At 42.7% G+C, this 16,421-nt stretch overlaps 1 protein-coding gene across 1 annotated transcript in view; it reads left to right on the forward strand.

Moving 5' to 3' along the window:
• The first annotated feature begins 1,783 nt into the window (after positions 1-1,783).
• slc38a9 (solute carrier family 38 member 9) overlaps positions 1,784-16,421 on the forward strand; it is a 22,090-nt gene continuing 7,452 nt past the window's right edge. The window contains exons 1-9 of the mRNA XM_034547098.1: positions 1,784-2,072; positions 3,406-3,547; positions 6,169-6,298; positions 8,295-8,413; positions 8,515-8,578; positions 8,760-8,853; positions 11,307-11,477; positions 12,731-12,790; positions 14,373-14,579. Of these exons, the coding sequence (XP_034402989.1) occupies positions 3,450-3,547; positions 6,169-6,298; positions 8,295-8,413; positions 8,515-8,578; positions 8,760-8,853; positions 11,307-11,477; positions 12,731-12,790; positions 14,373-14,579 (943 nt within the window). The 5' untranslated portion in view covers positions 1,784-2,072; positions 3,406-3,449. The remainder of the gene's footprint in view (positions 2,073-3,405; positions 3,548-6,168; positions 6,299-8,294; positions 8,414-8,514; positions 8,579-8,759; positions 8,854-11,306; positions 11,478-12,730; positions 12,791-14,372; positions 14,580-16,421) is intronic.

Below are 16,421 nucleotides of genomic sequence, written 5' to 3' on the forward strand. Positions count from 1 at the left end.
GTTCAGAACGGCGCCCAAACCACTCATGCTGGTGTCTACATGCAAAATGTAGAACACAAGGTCATGAATCAGGCAATCAACGATATTCTGGAAAGCATCTCGACAAGCCTGGTACCAATGCTCTCCAAATGGCTCTTTGAGGCCTTGTTTGGATCTCTCTTCTCATGCCAAGTTGGTAAGGGGACGGACAATAGTAGAGTAGTTTGCTATAAACCTGCGATTATATATCCGCAATATCCAAGGAATGACTTTAGTGATTTCAGATGGGTGGGCTCTTTCCAGTTTTTCACCACATCCACTTTCTTAGGGTCAGTGGTAATCCCAGACTCTGAAACAATGTGGCCCACATACTTGACTTCAGTCTGACAAAATTGGCATTTGTCAATCGAGACCTTCAAACCAAACTCTTCTAGCCTACCCAGAACCTTGAGAAGACGCTCCTCATGTGCTGTCTTAGACAGAATGCACATGTGCATCATGTACACATCACACACACTATGCTCATTTGCATGAACTCTAACCTTTGAACTGTAACGATCAACTCTCTATACTTATCCACTTTTAACTTAATCTTTTAGAAAACTATTTACATCCTGAAATCTAAATGATAATCTGTAGACAGGATTACCGTTGTGTGAATGTTAGTTAGTCCTGATGGACAGGTGGCACCTTGCATGGTAGTTCCTCCCATCAGTGTATGAATGTTAGTTAGTCCTGATGGTCAGGTGGCACCTTGCGTGGTAGCTCCTCCCATCAGTGTATGAATGTTAGTTAGTCCTGATGGTCAGGTGGCACCTTGCGTGGTAGCTCCTCCCATCAGTGTGTGAATGTTAGATAGTCCTGATGGACAGGTGGACCTTGCAAGGTAGCTCCTCCCCTCAGTGTAGGAATAGGTGTATCTTTTCTAGTCTTCCGACCACTCAAAGCTTTCACACTACTTGTCATCATTCACCCATTCACACACTGATGAGAGGAGATACCATGCAAGGTACCTAATAAAACTTGTTCTTAGAAAGTGTGAGTCGCTGTAACCACTAGAGGTCCTCAAACATGCAGCCATAATAGACATCCAGAACATGATGCAGTTTGTTGCAGCACAATGAGAGATGAGTGGACAGACACAGGTGAACAATCACACACACACACACACACACACACACACACACACACACACACACACACACACACACACACACACCAAACACATACCCTCTCTTCAGGCTGACGCCTGGTGGAGATAAAGTTCGCTACTGAACTTGCATCATGTCAGTCATTGTGTTGATTACATTATTATTTTCTCTCTTTTTCTAACTTTCATACCATTTAAATTAGTAAAGATAGAAAAAACAGCTGCATAAAAAAGTAATGGTAATAATAATAATAATAATGATGATGAAGGAAGATGATAATGATGTTGATGATAATAATAATAATAATAATAATAATAATAATAATAATAATAATACTCATCCAAATGAACAATCTGAATAATTTAGTGACTGATTTCTTCAGAGTGTGTAAGATTAGCCATTTTCTGTCTAATACAAATGCTATCTATATAGAGAGTGCATACATATTTAGGAAGCTCGTGTTGCTTTCATATCTTTGCAAACAAAGCTAAATTCTTTGAGCTTCACAGGGAACGTTTTCTCCTTTAGGAAAGCCACAGATCTCAGCAGTGAAACGGCGTGATTCATTGTTCAACTTCAGCCCAGGAGGTGGCGCTAGTGCAGTTGCAAACCTCCAGAAGAAGAATAAATACCAAACAAAGGAGGGACAGAAGAAGAAGCAGCAGAGCATCGGCAATAAGAAGAGGACAGCACAGCTCGTACCATTGGAAAAGGATTCATTCCTCTTCACACATTCGGCCTAAGGACAGTGACGGTTGCTTTACTTATTATATTGCGACATTTTTTGTTGGAACAGGAGCTTCCTTTAACACCCGCCGCTGTGTGTGTTTTTTATTTCAATATTTCAATTTTTAACCCGCGTTAGTCCAACTTGCTGTTTCGCTTACACATCAAACCTGAGAAGAGCGGAAGACGGTAGTCAGGAGCCTCCAGTGCTGACTGGTACGGATTTAAACTTCTGCTCTTGTGTGGTTGTGTGTGGTTGTGTGTGTGTGTGTGTGTGTGTGTGTGTGTGTGTGTGTGTTTCCGTGTGTTTCCCCTGATTTAGCTTGACCTAACTTGCTAACATTCACCTCCCTAGAATGAGGAAGACAGGAAGTCTCCGTCCACCTTTTACCTTCTCTATCACGAGCTAGCATAACAGTAGGTTTCAGATGCATTGAGTCCGAGCGTGTCTAAACAAACGTCACGTGAGGAGCACATCACGTGAAAAGGGTTTTATTTCGGTGGTCACGTGCTGTCCGGTTTGACAGGGTGAGGTGATGCCATATCTGCTCAAGTGAGGCACGAGTGCTTAGCCGCGCGGCTGACTGTCCCCGGCGTGACGGGAGGAAGAGGACAAGCAGGACTCTGTACTTTGAATCATGGTCTGGCTCGGAATTAATTAAGATGCCAACCTAGTTAAAAGCATACCTCCACATACATAATCCCAACACCAGTGTGTGCCTATCCATCTCCATCAGCCACAGTAGCACACGTGGTTTGTGGGAATCTCTAAGGTCATTCAGGTGGAAGCCGCCTCCCAAAACTGCTTTAGTTTGCACACACAGTGTAGAGGTGAGAGGATGCGTTGTTTCGTACTAAACTTGAGTGAAGATAACAGTTAAAACAGTTTAAAATAATTTGTGCCAAACATGGAATAACAAATATGTTGTTGCTGAGGAACTGTACAAACACACGTCAACACACGCCAACACACGTGCCTCACATGCTATTAGTTTCCGCATACCCAGCCAGAATAATACCTTTCCTAAAATGTTGGTAATGGTCAAGTTAACTGTCAACCCTGGCTCCATCTCACTCTGTGCACTGAGAGTGGCCAGGGCTATTTAGTTTTCTGGGGTTGTTCCCCACAAACGCAGCCAGATTTTGCATGGTACATGTTTCAATCCCCACAGCAAACATGGGGCCATGTAATATTGCATGGTGGAATGGGTGTTAGGACCCAGCAACTAATTTTTATCCTCGGGTCAGCATGCAGGTTAGTATCTTCACATCTGGTTATTACTGTATGGAAATCAGCTTTGAGGGATTTGAAACTTGCCTGGGACGGATTATCCAGGAGACGCACTATTCACTGTTATCTTCAGGATGATTGTCATATCATTCTGGAGTGATTGGGAACCAATGGCTACCTGCAAGCAGAACAACACATTCACAAATCAGAAACGATGCAGCGTAGTAATGTCAACTACATATGACTGCAGTTAACATAATGTTTTATGGTTGCTCTGTGACGGTCACTGATTACATTTTACAACATGTTTGCTCCCAGTCAGGTGATGAGTTGAGAGACTTTAGCTAAAAGTCAGAGGTATCATGGAGGACGACTTTAGGCCTCTGCTGAACCCAGAGCAGACTGGAGAGTGCTACTCAGACCGAGGCTCCACTGACTCGCTGGACTTCAAGACTAAAAGGTAGATTACACTGAAACACTACACCAATCAATATGCAGTATTTACCAGCACCAGCCGTGTGTGCACATGACAGGGACAACTAGTTCACTCCTGTGAGATACAGCTGCACACAGGTTCATGTTGTTCAGGAGATAACACAAAGGAGTTCTATGCAATTACCAGCACACTCTTTTTAAGTTAATACCAGACAACAGAAAAACACATGTCATCATATTCATGATTTCTGGACATTAAGCTTGATATAAAGAAACCCCATATAACAATTCTAACAAAGCATTTTTTACAGAGCTCTCAGCTCCAAGCCCATTGCTTCCTACTGAAGACATTCATTTAAAAAACATACACATTTTTCCATTTATTTGGGACTATTTACAGCGACGGATTAATCTACACTTGTTGCTCTAGTTCTTTTTTGTGGCAGCAGGACGGTGCATGTGGGTAAATAAATAAACTACTGTTTGTGTGTTCATGGTTATGAAGAAACATGTCGTCCAGTGCAGCGGTCCAGCTTTTCACTTTGGTTGTTTGGAGGGATACATCAATCCAACTTGTTCAGTCTTGATACCGATACCTGGTCTTGGAGTCGATTACCAATCAGATACCAGTGTTGAATTAATAAGCTTTATGCCTCTGTATCATTCAGGCCTGATTCAAGCATTGCTTTCCTGACTACAACAAAACTAACGAAAATATAAATGCACTGAACTGTCATTTATTAAACTTATCTCACACCAGATCGGTCTATTGTCACAGATATCCCATCCAGCTGAGTTGGATCTTTTGGCAAGCATAAGATGCACTTGTTTCAGACCTGAACGCAAAAGTAAATGAGTCCTACAAATCATGCAGATTTACAATAAAATTGATCTTTTATTTTTCTCGTTTATACTGTATCTTGTGTTATTTAATGTTATGCCCTTTTGCTGTGTGGATTCAGATGGTAGTACAATAGCTTTACTTTGTCAACATGTATATTGTGGGGTAGACTGTATATATGAACTCTGTAAAAAGTGAACATACATTTCCTAGGTCGTGTGAGCTGGCCTGCACCAAGCATGTTCCTCATGTCTATTATCTAACAGACAAGCTGCTTTCTACAAGCTAACCCTGCTTGACAAGCAAATACTAAGGTGTGTGTGTGTGTGTGTGTGTGTGTGTGAGTGAGAGAGACATACCTAGTATTAGCACTTTGTGTGCATTTTAATCCAGTTAGGTATTTCACAGTGACCAACTAGCTTTCTAGAAATAAAGTATTACAAACTCTCCCTTCCAGGAAGTCACATACATGTGTATGTTTTCTTTATTGTGTGCAAGTTCCTTCAGTCAAGACATGTTTAAGGTTCAAAGCCAATAGTGTTTGTATTCATATTCTGTACAATTGATATTTCGGGATGCATTTTTCATTTTCTTTTATAATTTTTGGATCAACATATTTATTTGAACTGTTTTTGAGTACCTATGAACATTACATGGAAACTTAATTGTTTTTTTGGAACAAGGCTAATTTTTCATACCGCTGATCAACCAATCAAGTTGTGCAGAACAGACACAAAATGCAAACATTATGAACACTTTATACACAAATAAAAACTCAAAGACTGGACATTGCATAACTGTTAATCAGAGAGAACTCCAACTCATTAAAAGTAAACTCAATGAATTAGCTTAGGCTATACAACAATATATGTCATAGATTGTCAGATGCTGCTCTGGGTCTTTAGGATCATCTGGCAGCGCAAATCAATTTCAAACCTTTTTATTGAAAAAATTGTATCGCTACTAGTATGACTGGCTTTGATTTGAACAAATCCTCAGGCGAGTATTTCACATTCTAGTGTTGTTCATTTGTTACGTTCCCGTTGTGTAAAGGCCTTTCGGATGAGATGTAACGGAGAAGAGCAGGAAATCCTCACATTGTGGAAGCTGGAATTGGAGAACGTTTTACATTTTTGCATGACTTAAAGGTCCAGTATTATAAAAAGTGCGATTTTCGTTGTCTTTTTTAATATAAATCATGTGCTGTATAATACTGTGAAAGTATCAAAACAACCATTCCTTGGAGAAATACACACAGCCCATATTCAGAAAACTTTACCTAAAAAGCCATCAGGAGTTTTATATGATTGTGATGTCACGGCTATACAATATAGAGACCATTTCACACCTTTAATCATCCATCCATCCATTATCACCCGCTTATCCGGGGTCGGGTCGCGGTGGCAGCAGGTTCAGCAGACCGACCCAGGCTTCCCTCTCACCCGCAACACTTTCCAGCTCATTCTGGGGGATCCCGAGGCGTTCCAAGGCCAGCCGGGAGATATAATCCCTCCAGCGTGTCCTCGGTCTTCCCCGGGGCCTCCTACCAGAGACCTGTAATCATAACATTCTGAATGTGTCTCAATATATTTGAGTGAACAACATCAGCTCACAGGAAGTGAACATGGACCCAAGCGGTTGCTTATCAACGCAATTCCGTTGAAACTCACTAAAATGTGTGAATACAGGTATATTCAGACGGCCGGTATGAGCACCTATGTTTTAAACATTTAATGGATTATGAAAATAGTTTTATAGATTGAATACTGCTAGAAATGACATGACTTTTTGTCTGCTTCTTCTAGGCCTTTCCACGTTGAGCCCAGGAATATCGTAGAAGATGACCCTCAGGAGAGAGTTTCTGCTGAGGCGGCCATCCTTAACAGCAGAGTCAATTACTACAGCAGACTGACGGCCTCTTCTGACAGACTGCTGGTAGGTCTACTTAGATTATCATGACCATGGCACAAATGCTCTAGGGGCCCTTATTTACACCCGTCCAATTTAACTTGAATCACACCATGTATTGGCCTTTGTTCACTGTATGTTTTAATATTTTGATATTAATCACATTGTAGTTCCATTCAGTTTATTTTGTATAGCCCCAAATTACAAATTTGCCTTAGAGGGCTTTACAATCTGTAAACATATGACATCCTTGACCTTTGACCTTGCAACAGATGAGAAATCCCAAATAATAGAAAAAAAAACTTTTGTGCAGATTCTTTTCTCTGATGTGGAGGAGCGACAACATGGCCGTAACCAATCGTGCTTGTATTTATTTCCTCTGGGATTATAATGAGGATCAACTGGAAGCAAAAGCCTGCTGTTTTTATGTTTTTAATGTCTGTATGTGGCCGTGATAATTTAAATGGGGAGTGAGACACACAATGAAGCCCTCACTACACACACTAGGTGCAGTGTTTCCCCTAGGTTTACAGCTTCGGGGGGAGGGCGGGGGGGACCGACCGACCGACCGACCGACCCAAACACTTAAAGGAAACATGGGGTTAATTTCTTTTAATGACAACCACAAAGCGTGCACGTTTCGTCACTGCAGTGTATTTTTCTTGGCCTTTGAAAGAACATCCAGAGCCTATCAATATGGGAAGTCAGGGCAATGGCCGGCAGCAAGCTCATTGTTGGGTACATATCACCAAACTCCTCATATTGTGAGGACAGTGTGGCCAGCGGTGTCTTGTTCTGAAAAAGGTAAGTAAGTAAATACAGCACTTTGACTTGTCTGTGCTCTTGAACCCGGAGCAGGAGAGCTACTCCGAGTTCTACTTACAGGAGAGCTACTCCGAGTTCTACTTACAGGAGAGCTACTCCGAGTTCTACTTACAGGAGAGCTACTCCGAGTTCTACTTACAGGAGAGCTACTCCGAGTTCTACTTACTGGAGAGCTACTCCGAGTTCTACTTACTGGAGAGCTACTCCGAGTTCTACTTACTGGAGAGCTACTCCGAGTTCTACTTACAGGAGAGCTACTCCGAGTTCTACTTACTGGAGAGCTACTCCGAGTTCTACTTACAGGAGAGCTACTCCGAGTTCTACTTACTGGAGAGCTACTACTACTAGTACTACTTTATTAGTACAGTGATGATAACTGTCTTTATTAGTACAAGTACAGTGACAATAACTGTCTTTATTAATACAGTGATGATAACTTTATTAACTACATCAAAAGTCTCTCCAGCTGATCTGCCGTCATCAGAACAGCTGTCTCTTCACGTGACACTTGAGGAAAGAACGTCTCGTTTCTCTTGAAACATATTTCCTCGTTTCCTCTCTCTCCTCGCATGGTTTCCTTGCGCTCCATGCTTCCCTGGTGGAAGGAAAGTTAGGAAAACAGGGATGCAATTAAGAGACTTGGCATGTACCCATTGTCTGCACACCATATAGATTAATTTAAACTGTAGTCCCTTGTTTATGACAACTTCCTGTCTAACAGGAAAATATACTAAAAGTGGCTATACTAGATCTTCCAGCAGGTGACGCTAATAACCTTAAACTAAATATAACCCAGTATTTGTACCTGTGCTTTTCCTACTGTGACACATGTCTTGAGTTAAAAAGGCCTATTGTCCATGTTCAGTACACTCACTGTATACCATTCCAATACCCATACTATTTAGTATGGCAAAAACACATTTAGCATGTCCTAATACATAGTATGTCTAATGCAGTCGCATTTTGAACTGTGCTAGCCAGCATGCTTTTCAGCCTATTCTGACAAACAATCCTCTTTCATTTATCAAACAAAAACAATGAGCATCAGTTCCTACCTTGACAGGAATCCGGTCAAATGGATAAGTGATCGTGTTGACAAGCTTTCAACAGTTAACTCTGGTTTGATGACCTCATTTTTCAAAAAGACTTGTGTTACTGTGAGGACTTAATCTTTAGTATCTGGCTATTCTTTCCCCAGAGTCCACCAAACCATGTGATCCCTGGGCCGGAAGAACTCTACATCTACAGCCCACTGGGGACAGCTTTCAAGGTGACAGGCAGCGACCACTCCTCTAAAAACCCCAGTATCATCACCATGTAAGCCCTTGTCAGCTAAACAGTCCACGGTGTATTCGGCCAGGTGCTAAATTAATGTCTTTAACTGCTGGGAATACAACTTTGCTTTTCTCTGCTCACAGATTTGCCATATGGAACACAATGATGGGCACATCTATACTCAGCATACCCTGGGGTATAAAGCAGGTGATTTGCTTTATTCCAAACACTTCAAGTGTTTGGCTCATTCGAAGCCACTTAAATGACACGTTTTGTATTGACCTAGGTTATTCTTGAATTGCTGATTTGCATTACATTTGCTCATTAAATTTGCCTTCCAGAACAAATGCTAAAATATGAACAGTTAGTGGTGTCTCTGTCCCTATAGGCTGGTTTCACTCTGGGGATCATCATCCTCATCTTCACAGGCCTGCTGATGCTATACTGTTGTTACATCGTCCTCAAATCCCCCAAGGCAATACGTAAGTCCAACTCAAAATTATTTTAAACAAGTAGTATATGGGTATTATCCGTTAAAATATAGTAGATATTGATACAACTTGTTTGAATCATTTCTTAGAATTAACAGTTATTTTGTGGATTGTATTATAGCAATCTGCACTTATTATTGTGTGTGTTTTATCTTTTTCCTCGAGACATTCATATTTATTTCTAGAAATTGAAACTGTACTGGGATTACTGGAAATGTACTGAGTGCAATTTTCTTGCCCAATTCAGATTTCAATTATTTTAACCTTTTTTTAAAGTCTCGTATGTCAATTCCAATTTTTGCTGATGCAGATTTTATTTCTAAGAACTGTAATTGACAGCGAGCCTCCTGACAATCTTTTGTGTGTGATTATAGGTTTTCTTAATAATTAACTGCCAACCTTCAACAGGAAATTTAATGAATTTAATGAAACCAATTTAATGAATTAAGCAGTTTAATGGTTAAAGAAAAATTAAAGTCTAATTTAAAAATAAAAAAATTAAGAAAAACTCTTGTCAGCAGAATAGCTGGTCTTCCTTGAAGTTCAGCCCACCTGAAATGAACCGGAGTTGTTGCTAACGTTGGGGAAAACCGCCTTAATTTGAGTGGCCTTATAGTTAACGATATTAGCCGTGGCGATGCATGTAGACCAGAGTTGATTTCCTTGGCAGTTGCATCCATGAAATCTTCTAAGTCTGTAAGTGTGTGTTTTTTTTAAACTCCGCTATCCACGGTGCTGATCCTGTGGTTCGGAGCAGCCGCAATAGGGAGCTCTCCAGGGTTCTGTCTATTTCCTCCACCCACACAGGGGGGAAGATCTAGGCTAAATAAACAGACTGTTGTGTCAGCTACCCGGTACAATGATGGATGTGAAAGTAACAGATTCTGTAGTATTAGCCCTTCTGGGCGCTTTATTATTATTATTATTATTATTATTATTATTATTATATATATATATATATATATATATATATATATATATATATATATATATATATATATATTTTGCTTGTGGAGGTAGCCTACATACAGTACATATCCAGGATATTTGTCCAGGCAACGTGACTGCGTGAGACAGAGCTGGCTAGTTTCTCATGCCAGAGCGTGAGAGCTGGCGACGCTGTTTACATCATGAGAGAAAGTATTTAGCACATTGTTGCCACTGTTTTTCAGGAAAGGTAAATGCATCCTTTATGTGATTAACTGATTCAAATTCAAAGGGCCATGTGAAAGTTTCTGTTGACATCGAGTGTTTCTTCATCATAAGTGTATCATTGAGGTCTAATACAGAGTTAAATGCATTTCCATCATCATAAAACATGAGCAAAGTTGTTTTATTCTATTATGTTTTAAACTGTGTGCCCCCACCTCTGGCCATTTTAAAATCTAAGTATGATCCAATTAGCTGTTACCATGTTACAAAAATGAAGCTGCCTATAGCTGAATTCTTTACAATTTTGTATGTAAAATGAGGAGAGAGGAGTTGTGTTGGGTGCTTGAAGTGGTACTTGCAGGTCCAGTTTGTGTGAGGGGAAAAAATGACAAAATGCACATTACTAATGGTAATTATTCGTTTATTATTACAGATGTTTGTTTAAAAACCTCAAGTAGGTGATTCTCATGAGTGTCGTCTATATGTTCCCACAGAGGAGGGGCTCCTTTAGCATGTACTTGCTAACCTTTCACACCTTACAGCAGCATGCACAGGGACACTCAGTCAGGCCAACACACATCACAGTTCTTTGGATTATACTTAATTGTAACTGAAATTCCTTCCTCCCTTCTAATACAAGTGGTACAAAATAAGCAAAGTGGGAGAAGCTGTAGTCATTTTTTTTCACTGTAAAATCCACATCCCACTTCTTTAATGATAAATATCCGCAGCAGAGAGCAGAGATCTTCTCGACTATATTACACAACTGGTTTAATCAAAAGTTTATGTTCATTTTGTTTATTAAAGCTGATTCAACAAAAACAAGTAAATAGATTATTTGACAAATAACCCATCTCACGAGGCAAGAGCCTAAAAGACATTCAAATCAGGGAGTACAAAAATATAAATATATACCCACAATTGTACATAACATGATATGAAGTGCTGTCCCATTACACTTTATGGGGCCCTTCCAGTCTCTCACACTCAACCATTGACTAGATGTCGTCAGTAACTCCTTAAGGGTTTAGCTTTAGTGGGGACACTGGGATCGGACCAGTGTTTGGTTTGTCCATTCCGGGCCTCTGTAGAAACATGGCGGTGCAACACGGTGGACTCCGTGAAGGAGACCCGCTTTCTGTGTCAATATAAGGGATTCGTTCTAGGCTAAACAAAACACAACGGTACTTAGTTTCAGGTGATTCTGATTATTGCCAATAGATAGATATAGATATCGACTGTGACATGACGGAAATAATCCCACATTCATCATTCCCCCATGTTCTCTCCAGCCTACGTGGATGCATCCGACTGGGAGTTCCCTGATGTTTGCAGGTACTACTTTGGCAAGTTCGGCCAGTGGTCCAGCTGGTTCTTCTCGATGGTGTCACTTATTGGAGCCATGGTGGTTTACTGGGTCCTCATGTCCAATTTCCTCTACAACAGCGGACAGTTTATCTACAGTAAGTCACAATGCAAAGAAGTATCACAGAGTTCTGTAGTTTGGATGCGTGCTGTGCTGATTCGTCTTTGAAACACTTTTCACTCTCCCTCTTAGCCGTACAATGTGTCTGGTTTGTAATTCAAATGATGCTGTGCAACATGGCTGATGTGTGTTACCCTTTAGTCTGCCTTGTGCTCACCACTGAGTCCACTGTCATGTTAAATAGCAAAGTATGCCTTCCAAGGTTTAGTTGATACAATATGGTTATTTAGTAAAATTAAGTCATGATAACAGTGGTATGTACTGTATATGTTCTCAACAACACTCACTCACTCACAGTCCCTCAGACCGAGCAGATTATCTTGAGAATGTGACTCTGTATTGATCTGACATAACGGTGCATTAAGTATTAGCTAGCTCGTTCAGTCAGATTCACTACATCATAGGTTATTTATCCGAGGGGCGACTGTGGCTCAGTAATGGAGCTTCAGCGGTTCGATCCCTGGCGTTGCTAGTCCATGTCGATGTGTTCTTGGGCAGGACACTTAAATTGCTCCTGCAGGCTGTTCCTGTTGTGTTTGAATGTTAGTTAGTCCTGATGGAGAGGTGGCACCTTGCATGGTAGCCCCTCCCATCAGTGTATGAATGGGTGAAGGATGTCATGAAAAGCGCTATAAGTACAGACCATTTACTATTTATCTGTTCTGTAAATATGATGTAATCAGTATTAAGATTTAGAAGTCAAATCTACGTTTGACTTGTAACTTCTATTTTTGGTTGTAACGATATGAGTAACCATCTAAAAAAAATATTACGATATTACACTGTTATCATCATCATCTACTATGATCCTCAAATGATTGAGAACCATATATTACCATATATAACAGAAGCATGTTAGACTTATTTTACATGTTAGCAGGACTATAGCATTTTAAATGAACTACTGAATGAAAAATAACATCAGCTTTTTAAAATATATCATATATATATATATTTATATATATATATATATATATAAATATATATAATAATTAACATAAACTGTAGGTGCCACAGTGCTCCTGGCTTTACCTTAACTCCCACATTCAAACGTCCGTCAGTTTTTCCAATACTGTCGATGAACCAATGTACATGTTTTGATAACTGTCTAATGAAAGTATACCATGATACCGGTTTAGCTTTAGAACACCTGCTCATAGATAATAGTTATGTTCTGCAGAGATGGTTGTTCCACTAAAATGATCTGATGGTTTCCTTCTCCGTCTACAGACTACGCTCACAATGTCAACATGTCAGATTCAGAGTTTGGAACCAACGGCTCGGATAAAGGTAAGTCACTTATTCTATACAACCTTCATCTCTGACTTGAAGGATGTCTTTGCTTCTCACAACTCAACATTGAGCACAGATCTAAGACCATTGTTTCAACTGAGGACTACGTTTCCTCTCACACCTGTCAACTTTCGTCGGTCGGAGACCACCCTGAACCAGTGCAGAGGGGTCTTTAGTCTTGGCAAGTAGACCCTCTCCGGGTTAGCTATTATAATCAACATCCCGGGTTTGATTCCAACAGTGGGACCTTTGTTGCATATCACCCCCCCCTATCCTCTCTCTCTCTGTTTCCTGTCTGCCACTAGACTCTTCATCAGTCATGGCAAAAACAAGAAGAAACAATAGGAAAAATAAATGTTTGCAGCATTAGTGATATTTAGAATATTGGTTGTTAGTCAGAACGGGAACCTGACATTGCTAAACTTGCTTTGGTGCATTTACGTGCATCCGCACAGGCAATTGGTGAAGCTAGAACTTTACTTTGGTTCCAGTAAGAGCAACAGAGGAGGATCCCTCTCCCCGGATGGACAGAAGCAATATATGTCATGTGTACAGAATGAACAGTGTTACAGAGTTACAACACATTTAATGAATATGACAGAACAGTATGAATAAATAGTAGTAGGCATGGACCACCACAATCCATGAAACAGAAGAAGGAAGAGAGAGAGGGGGGTGGGGTGTATCAGCAGGTCCATGGCAGGAGGCAGGGCCACAGAGGCAGGAGGCATCGCGAAAGAGGCCGGACCAATGAGCCCAGGCCCTTGAGGCAGGAGGCACAAAGGAGGCAGGGCTATTGGGAAGGAGGCCAGGTCCAGGCCAGGGGCTGGATGCAGAAAGCAGGAGCAAGGACCCAGGCCCAGCTTCAGACACAGCCAGGTCCAATGGACCCTATGAGACGAGAAGTCACAAAGACTCCGGGGAAGAAGTTAGTATGTGCATCGGAGAGATGTAAATTCATCCATAAGGAGAGAGAGAGAAGAGGAGATAGGTGCTCAGTGTATCCTAAAACATCCCCCAGCAGCCTATAAGCCTATAGCAGCATATCTAGGGGCTGGACCAGGGCAAACCTGATTCAGCCCTAACTATAAGCACTATTAAAGAGTCTACTCTTTAATGAGGTGGCAACCTATTGAACCACTTTATAAAGTTAGTGTTGAACACTGTGTAATGTTTTTCTCGGGATGGACAAATAACTTAACTTAATCGATACAATTACATTGCTGTCATTACAATTGGTACTTTTCCTCATCTTTATTTGTGGTCTCCTGATGCAAATGTTTAGTGGAGCCTTTAAGAAGAATTATGTGGTATCGGTATCAGAACATCCATATCTGTTTATGCTTAGTTTCTCTTGTCAGTGAAGATATCACAACTGTCATTTAACAAATGTACTGAATTGGAAATATCTGTGTTTTGGTTGTTCTTTTTATGTAGGTGAAATGCACTAGTGTATGCTGGTTGTGTTCCCATTTCTGGACTGCATACTTCACTAGCCATTTCCTCCATCTCAAGTAGGAAAATAAAATCTGTTTTAGTTAGTAAAATGACTGTCCGAATGTTGTTGTTTTTTCACCAGTTATCTGTCCATTTCCAAACACTGACCCTGGAGGGAACTACACCACCAGCACCGTTTACTTTGCTAACAGTGGAAATGAAACTTCTGATGTCTCTTTTGAAAACTGGTGGAGCAAAACCAACACCATCCCCCTCTACCTCATCCCCCTGCTGCTGCCGCTGCTCTGTTTCCGCTCAGCATCTTTCTTCGCCAGGTTCACGTTCTTGGGTAAGATACGAGCAAGGTCAATGATATAAACAGTGTTGTAACAGGTTTGAGTCTCGGGCAGGCACCAAAGAGGCAACACACACACACAATTGCGAGGGTAGTAACCGTTTTTATTGATTTGTACCGCTTCTAGTAGCGACCGATCCGGGCCTCCGCTACCTGCTCTCCCTCCTCTCCAGCTACTCCTGTTCTTATATGGAACACAGAATATAATTGATCCCAGGTGAGGCTCATTTACACATCATGACACTGTTCCCTGAACCACACCTCCGCTCCACCCACTCTGCAGCTGAGCCTAGCCACACCCCGCTGCCACATACCTCCACCGCCCGTCTTAGGCCAGGGTGCCATCCGGCCTAACCTACTCCCTCCCTCCCCCCATGAGAGCGGGAGAGGAAGTCTGCCACGACCATCTGCGTCCCCGGCCTATGGATCACTTTGAAATTAAAAGGCTGTAAAGCTAGATACCACCGAGTGATCCGGGCGTTGGTATCTTTCATGCGGTGGAGCCACTGCAGCGGCGCGTGGTCCGACCAGAGGGTGAATGAGCGCCCCAGGAGGTAGTAGCGCAGGGAGTCGACCGCCCACCGGATGGCCAGGCACTCCTTCTCTACTGTGCTGTACCTGGCCTCTCTCTCTGACAGCTTCCGGCTGATGTACAGGACCGGGCGGTCAACCCCCTCTACCTGCTGGGACAAAACGGCCCCCAGCCCTCTGTTCGACGCATCAGTCTGCAGAGTAAAAGGAAGAGAAAAGTTAGGTGTGTGAAGGAGTGGTTCCCCACAGAGAGCCTGTTTTACCTTCTCAAACGCCAACCGGCACTGCTCCGTCCACTGGACCGGATCTGAGGCACCTTTCCGGGTCAAGTCAGTCAAGGGGCTGGTCAGTTCTGCAAAATTCGGAATAAACCGCCTGTAATAACCCGCCAGCCCCAAAAACTGCCTCACCTCTTTTTTACTCTTGGGCGGTGGGCAGGTGGCGATGGCAGCCGTCTTGTCCACCTGAGGGCGCACCTGCCCGGCGCCCAAGTGGTACCCCAGATACCGTACCTCCCTCCGTCCAACTGCACACTTCCCCGGGTTGGCAGTCAGCCCCGCCTGCCTCAGGGACTCCAGCACCGCGCCCACCCGCTGCACATGCTCCGCCTAGGTTGTGCTGTGGATGATCACATCATCCAAGTAGGCGGCAGCATATGCAGCATGCGGACAAAGCACCCGGTCCATGAGGCGTTGAAAGGTGGCTGGGGCCCCGAACAACCCAAAGGGAAGCGTGGTGAATTGATACAAACCAAACGGAGTGGAGAAGGCCGTTTTTTCCTTGGACTCTGGCGACAGAGGAATCTGCTAGTAGCCCTTGGTTAAATCCAGGGTCGTAAAGAAACGCGCAGTGCCCAGTCGGTCCAGGAGTTCGTCGACCCGGGGCATTGGGTAAGCATCGAACCGTGACCTTCACATTATGATTTTTCCCCCCGTATCTAATTTCCGCTGACACCATAGGATACTCGTGAACATCCCCATGCACACACCTTATTTTCACCCACAATGCCTCCACCAATGCCCCGGGCCGAACCAGGCTCTGGTGGATCATAGACTGCGTACAGCCCAAATCCACCATCGCCTGATGTGTACCCCCCTGGATTCTTATCGGAACGCGGTACGTCGCTCCCGGACCGGGGGAGGGTGTTGGAGGGCCAGCAACCCGGATCACCTGGCCCACCTCCATCAGCGGACACTCTCTCCGGAGGTGCCCGGGCTGCCCGCACCTCCAACACTCCTGCCCTGGTGTTTGAGAACCCCCCTGTAGGTCAGGAAGAGTGCCGGTGTTGGCCGTGGCTGGTGGATC

This window comes from Cyclopterus lumpus, chromosome 12 (genome assembly GCF_009769545.1).
Source record: "Cyclopterus lumpus isolate fCycLum1 chromosome 12, fCycLum1.pri, whole genome shotgun sequence".
Taxonomy (NCBI): domain Eukaryota; kingdom Metazoa; phylum Chordata; class Actinopteri; order Perciformes; family Cyclopteridae; genus Cyclopterus; species Cyclopterus lumpus.